The sequence below is a fragment of the Arachis hypogaea genome, chromosome 9 (assembly GCF_003086295.3).
Source record: "Arachis hypogaea cultivar Tifrunner chromosome 9, arahy.Tifrunner.gnm2.J5K5, whole genome shotgun sequence".
Lineage (NCBI taxonomy): Eukaryota > Viridiplantae > Streptophyta > Magnoliopsida > Fabales > Fabaceae > Arachis > Arachis hypogaea.
Genome location: NC_092044.1, coordinates 3,557,248 through 3,575,416, shown reverse-complemented (window position 1 = coordinate 3,575,416; position 18,169 = coordinate 3,557,248). Strand labels below are relative to the sequence as shown.

Below are 18,169 nucleotides of genomic sequence, written 5' to 3'. Positions count from 1 at the left end.
CTTTAATTCATTTATTATCATGTCAGGAATTAGAAAATGTGAAAGTCTTGTTTAATACCTTTATCATTGTTACAAGAATCATGAATTGTAGATCGTATAAGATAGAAGTTAACAAACACCATTCTAGTTCAATTACAAGCATAATTGGGATAGGCTAAGAAAATTTACAAAAAAATGTTTTTATCATTACAAATAGTATGACATTTGAAATCGACCAATTTTCGAAAATATAACCACATTAGCTTTGATGAGGTAAAGTAATAAACTGATATAATTTTTTTTGTGTTTTTATGTGCATTTATAATTATACTGTACTAACTAAGTTCATACACATAACATTCATAAGTTCATATACATAACATCTATAATTACATACAACTAATATCTAAAAATTAAATTCATATTTATTAGACATTACATCCATACACATATCATTTTTTAGTTATTGTATAAGTAACTATCAAGTTACTACAAATGTTTAAATTTTATCATAATTAAATTAAAAAAATGTCAAATTCTTAAATTAATTTATTTAATTGATAAATTTACTCATAACATCCATAAATTTATACCCATAACATCCATAATTTCATATTAATAACATCTATAATTTTGTGCACATAATATTCATAATTTCATACTTATAATATCTATAATTAATAAATTTTTATAATTAATATTACCAAATTTTAAACTATGTGTCTTATTGTATTCTTCAAATTATCTCATGTGCACTAATAAGTCATAATTTTAATTATTAATATTTTTATTTAATATTCATATGTATACTTATTTATTGATTTTAATATAACAAGTTAATAATTATTTCTAAAAATTTATTTTTATTTTCGTTTATATTTTATATTTTATTTTTTATTTTCTAATAGTCTATGTGTAAAATATGAGTTGTATAGTGAAAGTTGTTAAAATTTTTTAATTTAACCTCCATAATTTCTGCAGAGAAATTGCATTTTAATGAGTAATAATATGATTGAGGGATGTTAGGGATTTGATTTGAGAGAAACTAAAACTAATTTTAGAAAGAACATTAATGACTCTAACCACGCAGAATAAATGTGAATGATAAGGAGAGTAGGTGATAAGGTGGTGTATATCACTTGCTTATCAAGAGAATGGAAATTTTTTTGTAACATTTCTATATTCTAATTACTCTTTGGCTACCTAGCACTACCCTTAAATAAATAAAATGACTTATTAAATCACTCTTCCACCTTAGCCTATGATAACAATAAAGACGTCTCACGGCCCACAAATTTAGCCCAATAGAATGCACAACTTCAATTATAATTTTAGTCTTTATCTTATCTTATAGTTATCTTTATCTTTATCTCTATCTTATTTTTATCTTATCTTTATTTACTTTTATCTTCCATAGGTCAATGCTCTATATATATTTAGTTTTACCTTCATAGTGAACAATTCAATCAATCAATAATTAATAAAATTTATTCATCTTTTCTTTTCTTTCATTATCATTCTTTTACAATTTTATTATCTTTGCATACTCTTTCCGTTTTATTATGGTACCAGAGCTCCTCTTGAGCTCTGCTGACATCCATGGATCAAGGAGAAAGGGCACACTAGCAACTTCATCCGGAGTCTCTTTTGGACCTTTCGTCAGCCCAACACTTTTCTTTCATGGCACTTCCTTTCAATGAAGAAGCTCGTCCTTCAAACCAACTTGAGCTTTTTTTCAAATCCAACTACTCATTATCTTCGTTCTTTCAATACTTTTTCTACTATTAACAATTTTTTAAATCGAGATTCATTCTTGAATACTTGAATCATTGATTCTGGTGCCACAGATCACATTGCATCAAATTTATCTTGGTTTATTTCTTACACACAAATTTCTCCTATTATTGTTCATTTACCAAATGGTTCTCAAACACTGTTTCTTATAAAGGCATCGTTCAATTTTCACCATCATTGGTTCTCTATGATGTTCTTTATTTACCTCATTTCAACTTGAACTCACTTTTTTATCTTCTTCTTGCACCTTACAGAGCAACAATTTGGGGACGATTGATTTGGCCAGAATGAAAGAGGGATTATATGTCTTTGAACCCAATTTCGGTAAAAATTTATCCACTACACACTCCATAAATCCCATCCAATCTCCACCCATTATACCTTCTAATATATGGCATTTTCGTTTAGACACCTTTATGGGCAAACACTTAATCATTTACATAAACAATTTCCTTTTATCTCTATGCATCATGATGAGGCTTGTGACATTTGTCATCTTTCTAAACAAAAGAAACTTTCATTTTCTCAAAGTTTTAACAAAGCCAATGCAAGTTTTGATTTATTACATTTTGATATTTGGGGTCCGTTTCGGCAAAATTTTATTCATAATCATAAATATTTTTTTACTATTGTTGATAATTTTAGCCGCTTTACATATGTTACTTTATTAAAATCAAAAGGAGAAGTGCAAAATCAAATAAAAAATTTTATTACTTTAATTGAAACACAATTCAACTCCAAAGTCAAAACTATTCGTTCCGATAATGGACCAGAATTTATTTTACCTGATTTTTATGCTTCAAAGGGCATTATTCATCAACGTAGTTATGTTGAAACTCCTCAACAAAATGGAAGGGTAGAACACAAGCATCAACATATTTTGAATATAGCTCGTGCTCTTATGTTTCAATCTAATTTACCATTATCTTTTTGGTCTTATGCTGTTAGACATGCTGTTTATTTACTTAACAGGGTTCCATCATCCGCAATTAATTTTAAAACACCATTTGATGTTTTATTCAATCATCCACCAAATTATCATGACCTTAAAGTTTTTGGATGCTTATGTTTTGTTTCTACCCTAATGGCAAATAGATCAAAATTTGATCCAAGAGCCAAAAATGCTGTATTTATTGGCTTTCAAAGTAGTTTTAAATGATATATTATTTATGTTTTAGAAGATAAAAGAATTAAGATTTCTAGAAACGTAATTTTTTATGAAATGATCTTGCCCTTAGTCACAAAAAATGTCCAATTCTATACACTCAGCCCAACATTGCCAAACACACCTTCTCAAAAACAAGATTCAGTTAGTCTTCCAGTTGAACCCTCACCTATACCCATTGACCCAACTCCACCTAGTTCTTTATTTTCTCCAACAACCTCTCCTTCTTCCTCAACCGAATCAATGTTGTAAGCTACTAAAGTCACTGAATGGTTTACGACAACCTAGTCGTATGTGGTATGACAAACTTTCTCATCTTTTACTATCTCATAGATATCAGCAGACCTCATCTGATTATAGCCTATTTGTTAAATTCATTGGTGATCAAATTTCTATCCTTTTAGTCTATGTTGACGACATTGTTCTCACCGATAATTCCATTTCTGAACTTGTTGCCATTAAGTCTATTTTGCACCAACACTTTCGAATTAAAGACTTGGGCCTATTAAAATATTTTTTGGGTATTGAGGTTGCTCAATTAGAAAAGGGAATTTGCTTATCTTAGAGAAAATATTGTCTTGATCTTTTGGAGGATTCTGGTTTATTATGTGTTAAACCTGCTTCTGTTCCAATGGATAGTACCACAAGACTATATCAAGACAAAAGTCCCCTGCTATCCGAACCTTTTGTATATCGCCGTTTGGTTGGCCGTCTTATCTATCTCACCACTACTCGACCGGACATCATGTATGCCACTCAACAATTAAATCAATTCATGGCATCTCCAACTGAATCTCATCTTCAAGCTGCCAAGCATGTGTTACGATATCTGAAAACTAGTCCCGGTAAAGGACTTTTCTTTCCAAGGGAATCAAAAATTCAGCTTCTTGGCTTCAGTGACTCTGATTGGGCCGGATGTCCTGACACTCGGCGATCTTTAACAGGTTATTATTTCTTCTTAGGCAGTTCTTTAATCTCTTGGAAGACCAAGAAACAAACCACTGTTGTCCGCTCATCCACGGAAGCAAAATATCGTGCACTTGCCAACACAACTTGTGAACTTCAATGGATACTAAATGTTACAATTTTTATGCATCTCACCCATCCGCCCACCGGTTTTATATTGTGGTAATCAGAATGCTCTTCATATTGCTGCTAACCCAGTTTTTTATGAACGGACTAAATATTTAGAGGTTGATTATCACTTGGTTCGACAAAAAGCTCAAGCTGGAGTGATGAAACTTCTCCCAATTCCCTCTTCTAGGCAACTAGCCGACATCTTCACCAAGCCTTTGTCTCCTCAACCCTTCCATCTTAATCTAAATAAGCTTAGTATTCTTGACATCTTTCATCCTCCAGCTTGCGGGGGCGTATTAAATCACTCTTCCACCTTAACCCACGACAACAATAAAGACGTCTCACGACCCACAAATTCAGCCCAACAGAATACACAAATTCAATTATAATTTTAGTCTTTATCTTATCTTATAGTTGTCTTTATCTTTATCTCTATCTTATCTTTATCTTATCTTTATTTATTTTTATCTTTCATAGGCCAATGCTCTATATATACTTAGTTTTACCTTTATAGTGAACAATTTAATCAATCAACAATCAATAAAATTTCTTCATCTTTTCTTTTCTTTCATTATCATTCTTTCACAATTTTATTATCTTTGCGTACTCTTTCCGTTTTATTATGACTCTAAACAAAATACTTTACCAAATCATATATTACATTAAACTAAAGTAAATAAAATACAATAAATAAATTCAAACAAATATGATTCAGCAAAAGAATATAGAGTACATTGAACTAAATAAATAAAATAATTCCAAACAAATATGTTTTAATAAATCATATATTACATTAAACTAAATTAAATAAAATACAATAAATAAGCTCAAGCAAATATGATTTAGCATAACGTATAAATATAATTTAGCATAACTCTGCTAATCGAATTCATATCCTCCATTCTTCTCAGAGTTCGAGTCATCAGGGGTTAACTCTTCTTGTGCAACCTTGTCTTTTTTCTTGTTTAAAGTATTGCCAGCTTACTTCTTTCTTTTTTTAAATGGCTTTACCTCTGATTTAGTGCTAGATTAGGTAATAGATGTAACTTGTAAAGACTATCTTCTCCAAATTCATATGAATAGAATGATTCATCATCAATCCCAATGATTGGCTTTTGAGGTGTTTTCTTGCCTACAGATCTTGTTATGATTTTGTTGAAGTGTTAAATTTGAAGTCACCAAATTTTTTTGTTAGTTTGGGAGTGAAATTTTTCTAAACAAATTGTGTAATTTTTGTGTTTGTTTTTTCTGAATTGGGAGAGTGGATGTAATTGAATTTGGTTGAGACAATAAAATCAATTGTGATAAGGGCAAGTTAATAGTGGGTTGTGGTGTAAGCTGTGGTGTGGGCGGTAGTATGGGCTATGGTGTGGGTTGGGTATGAGTCTAGATGACTTGGTATTTGAATGCACAATTGGCTCACTAGGTGGTGTTAGAGTCTCATTAAAGACACACAATTGGCTTAGAATTATGTTAATTTCTTTAACACAATTATATTGTTTTAAGTCATTCTTATCACCTCTTCCACCAGCACATTCATCATTATCAGACAGTTCCATATAATCTATAAATAGGGGTGTACATGGTTTGGTTAATCCAAAAATTAAACCAATTTTTTGTTAATAAAAAATTTAATCTTGATTAATTAACCAAATTAGTTTTACATGATGAAACTGATTATTATTCGGTTAGCAAATTTTAAAACTGATTTTTAACTGGTTATTAAAATAAAAAATGGTTTTAAAAGAATAACTGATTTTTAGTGTAATGTTGTAGAAACATAGCATAATGCAGCAGCCAGAACAACAATTCTCCATTCAATGAGACAGATAATTAGAACAACAATTCTCCATTCAATTCATACAAATTAATTAAGTCCTAACCAATCAAAAAGTGAACCACAGTGAAGAAGAAACTTACAACAGAATCCATTGAAATGAAGAGCTTAATACTGAGCGATTTTAAAATCTGCACATTTTTAATCCATTGAAATGAAGAAGTTAGAAGTATACTAATGAAGGAACAAAATAGAACAATCAACAAAATAGAAAAAATCCAAATAACAAACTTAGGATAAAACTCAGAACTCAGAACCAAAGGCAAGCAGGAGGCTTACCTCAATTGATGAGCTTCGGTGAGCCACCAACAAAAGAAGAAGAGAACCGAAAAAGAGAGATACTCCGACGAATCAAAGTGAAGACAGAGTCGCGAATGGGAGGTCGAGGTAGAGAGACAGAGTCACGAGTCAAAGTGAAGACTCGAAGAGGTAGAGGTCCGACGAACCACCGGTGAGCTCCGGCAAGAGGCAGAGGAGAAGAACTGTTGACGGCGGCGAAGAGTGAATTTGGTTTTGTCGAAGAGGCTTTGTCGTTTTGAAATTAGGTTTTGATTTTAATTTGGTTTTTGTTAATCGGTTAAAAATCGATTTTTTTTAATTTGGTTTTGGTTAACCAATTCTAAAAGATATGGATATGGTTTTTAAAATTGTTTTATTAAACTGATTAACTAAAATGTGGTTAAGATTTTTTAACCGGTTAATCATATTTTGTTTTTTTTTTTATGAACACCCCTATCTATAAACTCAGGGACAGAGGGACCATGTTCAAAATAGATATGAATGGTATTATCATTTTGGCAACAGAGACTAACCATATTTCTTAGATCCTGGTCCATCTTTAATCTCCTCAAACTGTATTCTAAACCATCTTAGGGTCCAGGTACCAGCAAGCATCAACTTTATCATAGCCCAACTCCTTCTTGTCGGCATATCTTGTTACATATTTTCTAAGTGACTTTATTGAAGTGTTAAATTTGAAGCCATCAAATTTTTTTGTTGGTTTGGTGGTAAAATTTCTCTAAACAATTTGTGCAATTTTTGTGTTTTTTTTTCTAAGTTGGGAGAGTGGGTGTAATCGAATTTGGTTGAGACAATAGCTTGGTGCTTATGCGATTTTTCTTGGGAGCAATGAGAATCAGTTGTGATAAGGGCATGTTGATAGTGGGCTATGAGATGGGCTGTAGTATGGTGGCGTTGGCTGTGTGTGAGTTGGGATATGAGTCTAGATGACTTAGTATTTGGTTGTACAATTGGTTCACTAGGTAGTGTTGGAGTCTTCTGCTCAGTAAAGACAGACAATTGGCTTAAAATTATGTTGATTTCCTTAACACAATTGTATTGTTCTAAGTCATTCTTGTCACCTCCTCCACCAACACATTCATCATCATTAGACAGTTCTATATAATCTATAAACTCAGGGACAGAGGGACCATGCTCAAAATAGATATGGATGACATTATCGTTTTAGCGGCAGAGGCTAACCATATCCCTTAGATCCTGGTCCAGCTTCAACTTCCTCAAACCGTATTCTAAACCATCTTAGGGTCCAAGTACCAGCAAGCATTAGCTTTATCATAGCCCAACTCCTTATAGTAACCAATTATGGCAAAAACATCTAGGTAATTTATATCAACTCTAAGCCATTCATCAGTGTGACTTGATGTGTATACAAATCTTCCATCAGAAACTTGGTCTCAAACCTCCCTCCATGGAAAAAAATGAGCCTCGGTCGATCACTCATCTGTAAAAATACAACAAAATATATTAGAGTTCACCATTAAAAAAATTTCTAATTTTCAAAAAATATTAAACAATCACATACTAACAAACCATTAACTAACAAACCGTTAACTACACACTATCAGATACATTTAACTTTGCAAGCAAAAATAGAAATTCTAAACCCTAGAACACAACCACCAAAAAAATGAATAACAGAAAATATTCAAAAAAGTTAAATGCAAGTATCAGAATCACAACATACTATGGTAATCACCCAACTAACATCAACATAGTGAAAAAAAATAAAAAAAAACCTAAATCCTTACTGTTCATCGGAGAAAATGTTTGCGGCTGATGATGTTGACAGAAATGAAAAATTTCGCTGATCAAATGAGGGGACAGCAAACGACTGTCGATGAGCTGCAATGACACTGTCTTGAGGAAGATGAAGAGGTGATGAGGGTGACGAGAATGTATTGCAATTTTTGGTAAGAAAGAAACTTTAGGTAATGAAGAGACCGTTTGAGAGTTTTTTGATTGGGGAGGATAAATTATTGGGACAAATCGGCATCATTTTACTGTAATGAGAAGTTCATCACTAAACGACGTCATTTAGTTAAGTGCTAACTTGACACTTAACTGTACATCTCAGTGTTATTAAAACGTTTCTTAATTTTTAGACTAATAGGAATTCATGATTTTGAATATGAGAGACTTATTTAATTATTTTAAAAAATAAAGAATTAATCTAAATCGAGTTAGAAATTTGAGGAAGCAAATTAAGTATTTCGTCTTTATTTAAATTAAAAAAAACCCTTTTAAAAATAGTATTAAATGAAAGACTGCATCTTTGGTCCAATTTTTTCGTCAATGTCCATTTACTTGCATATGTGTGTTGTACCGAATTGAGGTATGCAACTTTAATTTTTTAAATTCGTTTCTATTTTTATAATTTAAAAAAGAATTTTGTTATTGTATGTTAGGACATAGGTTAAGTATATAATAATATAAAAAGAATATTTTAATGTTATTTTTTGTAAAAATAAAATGTTTTACGTTTTTAATATATAGAAATAATAAATAGCATTAATTTTTTTTATAGTATGTTTAACCTATGTTCTTAGGACACATGATAACAAAATTTTTTTAAAAAATAAAAACAAAACAGAAATGTCGTTTTCTATTTTCATAATTTAAAAAGTATATAAAAATAATTTAGTATTTTAGTAATTTTCAAAATTTAAAGGAAATATTTTTAATGAAAAATTAATTTACAAAATTTTTTAGATTCTAAAAAAAATTATAACAAAGTAAAATTCACCTGAAACCAAATATCCTAATGTAAGTGTGTAATACACATAAAAAATTATAATAAAGTAAATTTCACCTGAAACTAAATTACTTAATGTAATACTCATTTTTGACGAATATTAAAAAAATAAAAATAGTCTAATTATATACATAAAATTCTAACAAATATCATTCTATCTTTTTTTAATTTACCTTTTAGAATACCACTAATGCTTTTTCTACGAGTTGCTTTGCCTTTTAATCTAAAATCCTAAAAAAAAGATGATTTAAAATGTTATAATATTATTATATTGAATTGACACAATACTTTATTTTTGTATGATCAATACATACACAAAATCCAATTTCAACAGAATTGTTTTGTTAGAATTTTATGTACGTAATTATATAATTTTGATTATATATATATATATATATATTAATTAGAATGATTGTGAGAGTGTTGATATTACGTGAGATATATGCAATCCTTGTTTCACATGAATTAAGAGATAAATATTCAATAAAAATTTATTGATAATGCAAATATGTATGAATCGCAAATTGATATAATGTAAATTGGAATTATAAATGTTGATGACATGCAAAATTAAATTTTAGATCATGGTCAAAAGTGCTTAAACGGAGCCTTGTTTCTTGCGATAGGAGTGTTGATCAACCTGATCCATTTGTATTACGAATCACACACACATAATCACCAAGCTGTTAAGCTTCTTATTAATATATATACAAATCTATAATTTTAATTATAAATTTATTTATTTTTAAATTAATTATATTTTTATTTAACAATAATTATAAACTCACTTATTTTTTATAATTATATAATATCTATTAATATTATTTTTTAATAAATACTTATAGTAATATAATAATATAATAGATATAAACTAATTAATAAATTATTGAAATTCAAAAATAATAATTATTTTAATATAAAAACAAATAAAAATATTTATGATAGAGTAAAATTAACAAAATACTTATTGTTTCTGTTTCATATTATTTTAAAATAGCTAAATATTTTTAAAATGTTAGTGAAAATATATATTTTAAATTTTAATTTTAAATTTTTGACTATATTTTATTTTTTATTTACACGGGTCAATCGATTCAACCAATAATCTATCGATTGAACCAGTAATCTAATAATATGAGCGATTTGATCACCAATTCGATTCTGACAGCTATGATATCAATATTATTTTCTAATATTTTTTCCTTAATATGTCTTTCTAATATTTTTTATTATTATATTTTTTTCTCAATTTTTTTGAATGAAAAGAAATAAAAATGAATTAGATTTTTATAATTTATTCTAATTTATCACCAAACAGAATGTAAGAACACAAAATTTTGTATCTTTATTCTTTATATTTTGTTTTCAGGGTTTTGTTTTGTTCTATCTTCAAAAATAAAACCTAATAGAATAATAATATTATTTGTTATATTTGAAAAAGAAAATAAAAGGTTATTTTAATAACTCTTCTTAACAAGTACACAAAGAAAGTAAAATATGGGTGGTTACAACTTACAACTTAAAAGAGTTCATAACCTAACACAAGTATTTATTTACATTATTATCCATTTTGAATAAAATACCTCACATTTTTTTTGTTTCATTCTTAGCCATCTTTTATAGGAGATGCATTTTTTTCTTGGCCATTGCCACTTGTAATAAGACGTATAAATAAATCTCAACACGAACACGCTCTCGGTCATGGCGATCACATCATATGGCATGTAATTAGACAGCACACACAATCTTCCAAATTCGCAGCGATTCTTTCAAGTAGTAGCTATGGGTCGAGTGGTGGTGGTCGCGGCGGTGATTGGGGTGGCGACGGCGGTGGCTGTAGCAGCAGTGGTAGGTCGGCGGTTTGTGAGAAAATGGCGTCGTAGGGCGAAGGCATTGGCGATAGTGAAGGAGGTTGAGGAGAAGTGCGCAACCCCTATCGCCAAGCTGAGACAGGTGGCGGATGCCATGACCGTTGAGATGCACGCCGGTCTCGCATCTGAGGGTGGCAGTAAGCTCAAGATGCTCATCACTTACGTCGATAATCTCCCCACTGGGTAGTAACACCTCTCTCTTCTCTAATCTCATGTTTCTTTTTCAATTTCTTTGATCCGATTAATCTATCTATCTATATGCATTGATCTTAATATGAGTCCTATGCTGCATGAATATGAACATGAATATCAATACTGTTGTTGGATACAATGCCGTTTGATAAGTGTTCCTTTTGTTTTTGAATTCCTCGAGAAATTAATGTATCTGGATCTCGAGGAACATAAAGAGTGGAAGATGCATTTGTTTTGGCAATGTAATGTTGGATGAAAATATAAGGTTTCAAAATAGCTGTCAATTTGAAAACTTGGTCTATTAGTGTGTTTAATTATTTGGATGCAATTTACATTAATATTACATTGAGTTATGAATGTATAAGATTTTCAAAGTGATAATAGATGTTTTGGAACGGAAGTTTTGTACTTTTTTGTGTGTCACAGTGGCATTTTGGCATTGGTTTGAGGATTAATGAAGAGTGGTAGAGAGAGAAATGGAAGGCAATGTAATATTAAACATATACTTCTATAAGGCAATGTAACATTAACAATGCAATGTATATGGATTAAAATTTACACCAATATTACATGGAATATAAATGTAACAGATTTTCTAAGTCATTCAAACTGAGAGATGTTTTTGAATGGAGGGTCTGTTTTATATACAAATATGTACGCATACATTTTTGACTGTTTTTTGTTCATGGACTAGACTGAAACACATTTTTTATTTTTCTTTGTTTTTGGTTTTTGACTGGTTTTTATTTGTTTCGAGTTCTTGTTCTTTTGATGAATGTAAATCCATTTGCATTGTCAAAATTTTCTTTTTTAGTTGTTCTTCAACATTTTAAAACTATGGAGACAGCGAATGAGCACTGATTTGATGCATCCCTCCCTTTTTTTAGGGATGAGGAAGGACTATTTTATGCATTGGACCTTGGAGGAACTAACTTTCGTGTATTACGTGTGCAACTGGGGGGAAAGGGAGGTGGTATTGTTAGTCAAGAATTTACTGAGGTGTCAATTCCACCTAAGTTGATGGTTGGATCATCAAGTGTGAGTCCTTTGTGTTACCTTAACAATTGTTAATTTCTTTGTGCAAGTCTTTTGAGAAACAATGACCAAAAAGTTTAAACAAACTCTGATGCAGGCACTATTTGAATATATTGCATCAAAACTTGCAAAATTTGTTGCCGAAGAAGGACCAGATTTTCAAATTCATCCTGGTAGACAGAGGGAACTAGGTTTCACCTTTTCCTTCCCTGTCATGCAAACATCAATTGATTCTGGGAACCTTATAAAGTGGACAAAAGGCTTCTCCATAGATGATACAGTTAATACCACATCCTGATTCCTTTTCTTTCATTTACTTCATTTCAAGTCGAATCTTCTTGCTGTATATTATGGCACTTTGTGGATATGATTTATTAATGATTAGGTTCTAAATCCTCAATTCTGACTCCCCAACTTTGAATTTACAGTTACATCACAAGTTGATATAATAAATTTGTTAATAATAATCATCATATTATCTTACTACATTACATAAGTTACTGAGGATATGTTCATGAGGTCCCAAAATTTATTTCCTTCTTGTTCTGAATGTCAAGTGTCAGTTCATCTATCAAAAATAGTTAGTTTGATCACTTTTCTGTTTAAGTCTTGTATTTCTTTCCACTTATTTCTTAAAGAAGTGGCTGAAAGTTTACATTGCCTGTGTATAGTCTCTGACTTTTCCATGTATAAGGTATCTTATTGTTAAAAACGTGGTAGAATGCCCTCCTTAGGTGGTTCAAGGTGTAGAGTAACTTGTTTATGTGGAGTAACTCATGCTTAGTGCATAAAGGCATTAGGAGATTTTATCGAGGGACATAGCTTATCTCTGCATTTATACTTTTTTTTTTTTGTGTTGTTTGAATAGGTTGGTAAGGATATTGTGGCAGAATTGACAAAAGCCATGGAGAAGCAAGGTCTTGATATGCGTGTAACAGCTCTGGTAATTGAAGTTTTGGACTCTCGTATGACATTCATTCTCAAGAGTTTTGTTTATTCTGAAAATTTTTAGTGTTCCAAAGTCAAATTTCTGTTTGTGGCATTTTTTTTCAGTATGTACTTATTTTCATTGTGTATACTAGGTCAATGATACAGTTGGAACATTAGCTGGAGGTCGATACACAGACAAAGATGTCATTGCTGCTGTTATTTTAGGTACTGGAACAAATGCAGCATATGTGGAGCGTGCTCAAGCAATACCAAAATGGCATGGCCTTTTGCCCAAGTCCGGAGAAATGGTAACCAGTTTCTGTCTTACTTTTCTTTAGTGTAAGATGGCTATAGATTATCTGATATGAACGGTAGAATAAACATTCCAACCTCTCTGAATTCATATGAGATGGCTGCAGGTTATTAACATGGAGTGGGGAAATTTCCGGTCTTCACATCTTCCCTTAACCGAGTTTGATCATGCATTAGATATGGAGAGTTTAAACCCTGGTGAACAGGTGAATTCATGTTCTTTCTAAATTCCATAATATCTGCCTTGACAAAGGGGGTTATATCACTTGTCTGTTCATTTCTAATTTCCAGGTTTATGAGAAGATAATTTCTGGTATGTATTTGGGAGATATTGTTCGAAGAGTGCTATGTAAAATGGCTGAAGAAGCTTCCTTTTTCGGGGACACCGTTCCTCCAAAGTTGAAAGTTCCGTTCACATTAAGGTTTAAAATTAGCCTTTCTATTACTGGGATCCAGTTTATCCAATTAATTTTCTTTCTGTTGTGTCTCTTTTCCTTTTCTCTCCACCTGCTCAAATAACATTCACCTTGAAACTTGCTTCTGATATCAATAGTTAAATTTGAACAAATAGACACTTATTGCATGCTTTGTTTATAATGAACAATGAACAATGAACATTTGAAAGCATAAGTTGTACATCAGTGACACACCCATTCTGCTCCTAAATATAAATGATTCGCTGATTCGAAAGAACAAGCAAAACTATAATAGGAAGGAATAGAATTTGTGGTTTCTCATTATTTATTCTGAAATTGCTGTTGGGGTAAGCATTTAGCCATTAAAGCAACGATCTGTGACTCACTTTGGAAGAGAGTGATTGCGTTTTTTAATGAAATAGGAAATGTGCAAAAGAATGTTTTTGTCGTGTCTACTGGATATAGAAGGATCCTTCTAGGTTTGGTACTTTCTTAATAATGAAATAGGAAATGTGGCTAGATGAGAGATCTTTACAGTTAGTTGTAAAGCTTATGGAGAGATTTTCAAGTTTTCATAGCCATCATAACAGAAACTAAGAGGGGAACCTTATACACTGACATTCATCCATTCTCATTTGGAGTAGGATTCTTGGTAGTTTGTTGCTGGTGATTTTTAGTGTATCTTCAGTCTGAGAGAGTTTCTGTTAATACACATATCAAAGGTTTTCTCATGAGAGTAATAACTATCAAAATGACAGCTTTCATTTCCCATGTTTAGTGATCAGAGTCCATTATCAGATTACCACCTGGCACTCATGCAGAGGGATTGCATAATTATGCTTTACCAATGTTTTTTTATATGTCTTATGTTTGAAGGCTCCAACTTCTGTGGGGCATTAAGAAAGTAGACCTTGGATAGTCCAGGCCTTGAATCCCTAATGAAAGTCTCCGATACTCAGTACAATTTTCATATGAAAACTGTGATTAGTTAGTTAACTACAGGTGTTTATAGTTATTATACTGCTCACTATTGGTTTGTCTTAGGTATCCATTAATAATTATATGGGCTTAATTGTAATTGGGAATTATGTGAAGAGTGTGGGATGCGTGGCATGGGTAAAGTGTGCTGTAACTAAAGGGAATAATATAACTGAATGGAAGAGAATGGGGGGTTTTTAGGGTTTAGGGATTTTGCATTATGCTTTAATACAAATCTGAAATTCTACTATTGTTGGGACAAACTTTTATGTCATGACCATGAGTGTTGGATGTGCAGGACACCTGACATGTCTGCAATGCATCATGACACATCTGCTGATCTCAGTGTAGTTGGGAACAAACTGAAGACCATTTTTGAGGTATATAAAATTCTCTATACAGTTTAATATTTATAGGAAAGCTTCTTCTGCATATGTTATGCAAGTTATTTCAACCTTTGGTGATATCAAGGTTATCTATACTCTTATAATTAGGGTACAAAATTCACATATTGAAGAGTTTAATTTGATACATTGTTCAGTGTGATATTTTCTTTTTTTTGTTTCTTCTTTTACATTGTGATTTGATTAGACCTTGGCACACTGCTGAATGCATGTTAGTTTCTCATTTGAAAACCTTCACACAATGGTTTATTTAGGCAAGGATTTCTCTCAGATTTTTGTCTAAACATGGTTTGATATTTTAAACAGAAATCCAAAGATATTCTTAGGGTATAACTATTTACAAAATTTATGTAAAGGGTCAAGCAGCAAGTAATATGTGATTATTTGACAGTACTAAACTCTTAAACTGAAAGTTTATCAATACTAAACTGCATACTGAATACCTTTATTACATTTTCAATAATTTAGTTCTATCTGAACTTGTGATTCATGTTGCAACGTCTAGCTTTTAAAAGTTGTCAGTTCCATTTATACATGGGTAAACTACATTGACCTCCCATATAATTAGGCAATATTATATATAACCTCCCCCCATTTATTGAAGTTTATACTAACCTATTTGAGATTTAGGTTACATAATACTCAGCACTTATATTTTGCAAAATGTGACACTAACTTCCTCTATAAACATAGCACTGAAGTGTATTTTTCCCATGATACTTTTATTGACTTTACTAATTTCTCCTTGTACAATATTTAGATACAAGATAGTTCATTGGAATCAAGGAAGGTGGTTATTGAGCTCTGCAACATTATTGCTACACGCGGTGCTCGTCTTGCCGCTGCCGGCATGTTGGGTATCCTGAAGAAGCTGGGGAAAGACACCCTCAATGACAGTGAGGGTCAAAGGTTTGTGATAGCCATGGATGGTGGATTGTATGAGCATTATGATGCATACAGCAAGTGCCTAGAGGATACCGTGGCTGAGTTGCTTGGAGAAGTTGTCTCACAAAACATTGTCATACAGCACTCCATGGATGGTTCTGGAATTGGTGCTGCTCTTCTTGCTGCTTCTCATTCTCAGTACCTTGAAGGCTAAGTTACCACTTATATTAGTATTTTTTTGGGTTTGTATCAATTTTTTTGGAGGTCATTTTTCCCTTCTTGATCCTCTACAGAGTTGACTCTTACACTTCTTGTGTTAAGGCAAATTTTGCTCTTTAAACTTATTGTTTAAGGCAACCTTCCTTGGCACCATTCCTATACATTCATATATTTAATTCATTCAGAACAATTCTTTACTTTTTTACTTGTATTTGTCTTGACCACATTCTCATCCCACTGTATTTTAGTTATGTGAACAAATTTTGCAGTGCCACAATTAAATTGAAATAGTTTCTTTAAGCAAATTAGTCTCCTTTAAACTTAATTGGCCATCTCATTATAACAAGTGAACTACTCAATTCTTTGCCATAACAAATTGGTACAGTGATAGGCAATTTTTTTTTTTTTTTTTTTTTTTGTCAGGAGTGATAGGCAAGTTTGAAATTGAGTAAGGTGAGGAAATTAATAAACACAAGCAAGGACCCAATCAATTCAATTTTATGACCTGATAACAAGGTAAGCAATATGTTTTTATTTCGTTTCTCTTAATACCTTAAAAGATATTTAGATCTTGTCTCATACGACCAACTTAACCTGCACTTTACTACTTTGTTTTGACATTTAACATTAATAAAGATCATTAACTAAAGGCAACAACCTTTACTTTGCCTCCATTTGTGCCATCAAGGACTTGAGTGTACCAAGTGTCTTCCTGTTAATGAAGACTTTGAAGTGTTAACCAAAATTGTTCACGTTGACTCTAAAAAAAGATGAAACAGAAATACTGTTTTAAGAAACAAAACAAGAAAGATATATCTTTATTTAAGAGTCATTAATATATTAGTAGTAGTTTCTTGAGGAAGTGTTTACTTTTTTGTACCAGTGATGGACACCCAACTTGGTATTTGATAATTACAATCAAAACAATTTCATACTATTTCAATTGTTATTTAGTGCTGAATGCAAGTTTAGTTAAAGTGGATCTACCCTATTATTGAATACAAATTTCTGATTTGATATTTTCCAGATCCATAATTAATTACATGCCGAATTGGATACCTGAATTATGATATTTAAATCAATCATGCTAGGTATACACCAAAATCAGTCACTAGTATAAAACATATATTAAAATACAAATACACATTGAAAATAAATTAAATCATAAATGTATTTATACAAAAATACATTGGTGGATAATTTTAATGGCTGATTTTGGTGTATAAATAATATTTTTGTATTTAAATTAACAACTAAAATGTGTCTATTTATGGACTATGCTATGTGACTATGTTACGTGTGTACCAAAATTAGCCACTAGTATAAAATACATGTTGGAATATAAATACATATTGAAAATAAATTAAACCACATATGTATTTATACACAACTACATTGGTGGCTGCTTTCAGTGACTGATTTTGGTGTAAAAATAACATTTTTGGTTTATTTATACATCAAAGAGTAAGACTATACCATGCATCGGCACGTAATTAAATTGGTATAGATACAAAATACAAAAATTTAGAACCCACTTGGGTTAGTCGAGTAATCAGTTCATTTGTCTGCTTAACCAAGTGTCGGGAGTTCGAATCCTATCGGGTACAAGTGTAATATATGGTGTTAGTACTTAGTAGGCAAAGGCATTATTTGTCAAACGTTTTCAATTGTGAGAGGCAATGTAAGTATCTTTGATGAGAGGTCCTTGCAACTTGCTTTTACTTCTTTGCCAAACAACCTCCTGCCTAACGTTATTATTTTAGGGGCTCTAAGGTTGCGTGTGTAATAATTCCCTTCAATCATGTTTTAGATTTTTGGGCAATGACAACCTCTCTTTTTTCTTTTGAACATTACTATTTTTGGTATTCATCTACGAACTTAGTCTGAATTCTAGTTCAAGAGAAATTTAGACTCTTTCTAATAATGAACCATCATTTGTTATTGCCAACATAAAGTACCAGAAATGTTATGTATACAGCAATAAAGTTTTAATACACAGTTGTAATTGTTAGCAATATATATA

The 18,169-nt window shown here is 31.2% G+C and overlaps 1 protein-coding gene across 1 annotated transcript; it reads left to right on the top strand.

Moving 5' to 3' along the window:
* Window positions 1-10,455: 10,455 nt before the first annotated feature.
* Window positions 10,456-16,336, top strand: LOC112709966 (hexokinase-2). The gene is made up of 9 exons (XM_025762001.3): window positions 10,456-10,958; window positions 11,855-12,005; window positions 12,100-12,282; window positions 12,871-12,945; window positions 13,085-13,240; window positions 13,352-13,450; window positions 13,536-13,666; window positions 14,937-15,018; window positions 15,803-16,336. The coding sequence occupies exons 1-9, from the start codon at window positions 10,687-10,689 to the stop codon at window positions 16,139-16,141; spliced, it is 1,488 nt and encodes a 495-aa protein (XP_025617786.1). The 5' UTR covers window positions 10,456-10,686; the 3' UTR covers window positions 16,142-16,336.
* The last annotated feature ends 1,833 nt before the right edge of the window (window positions 16,337-18,169 follow it).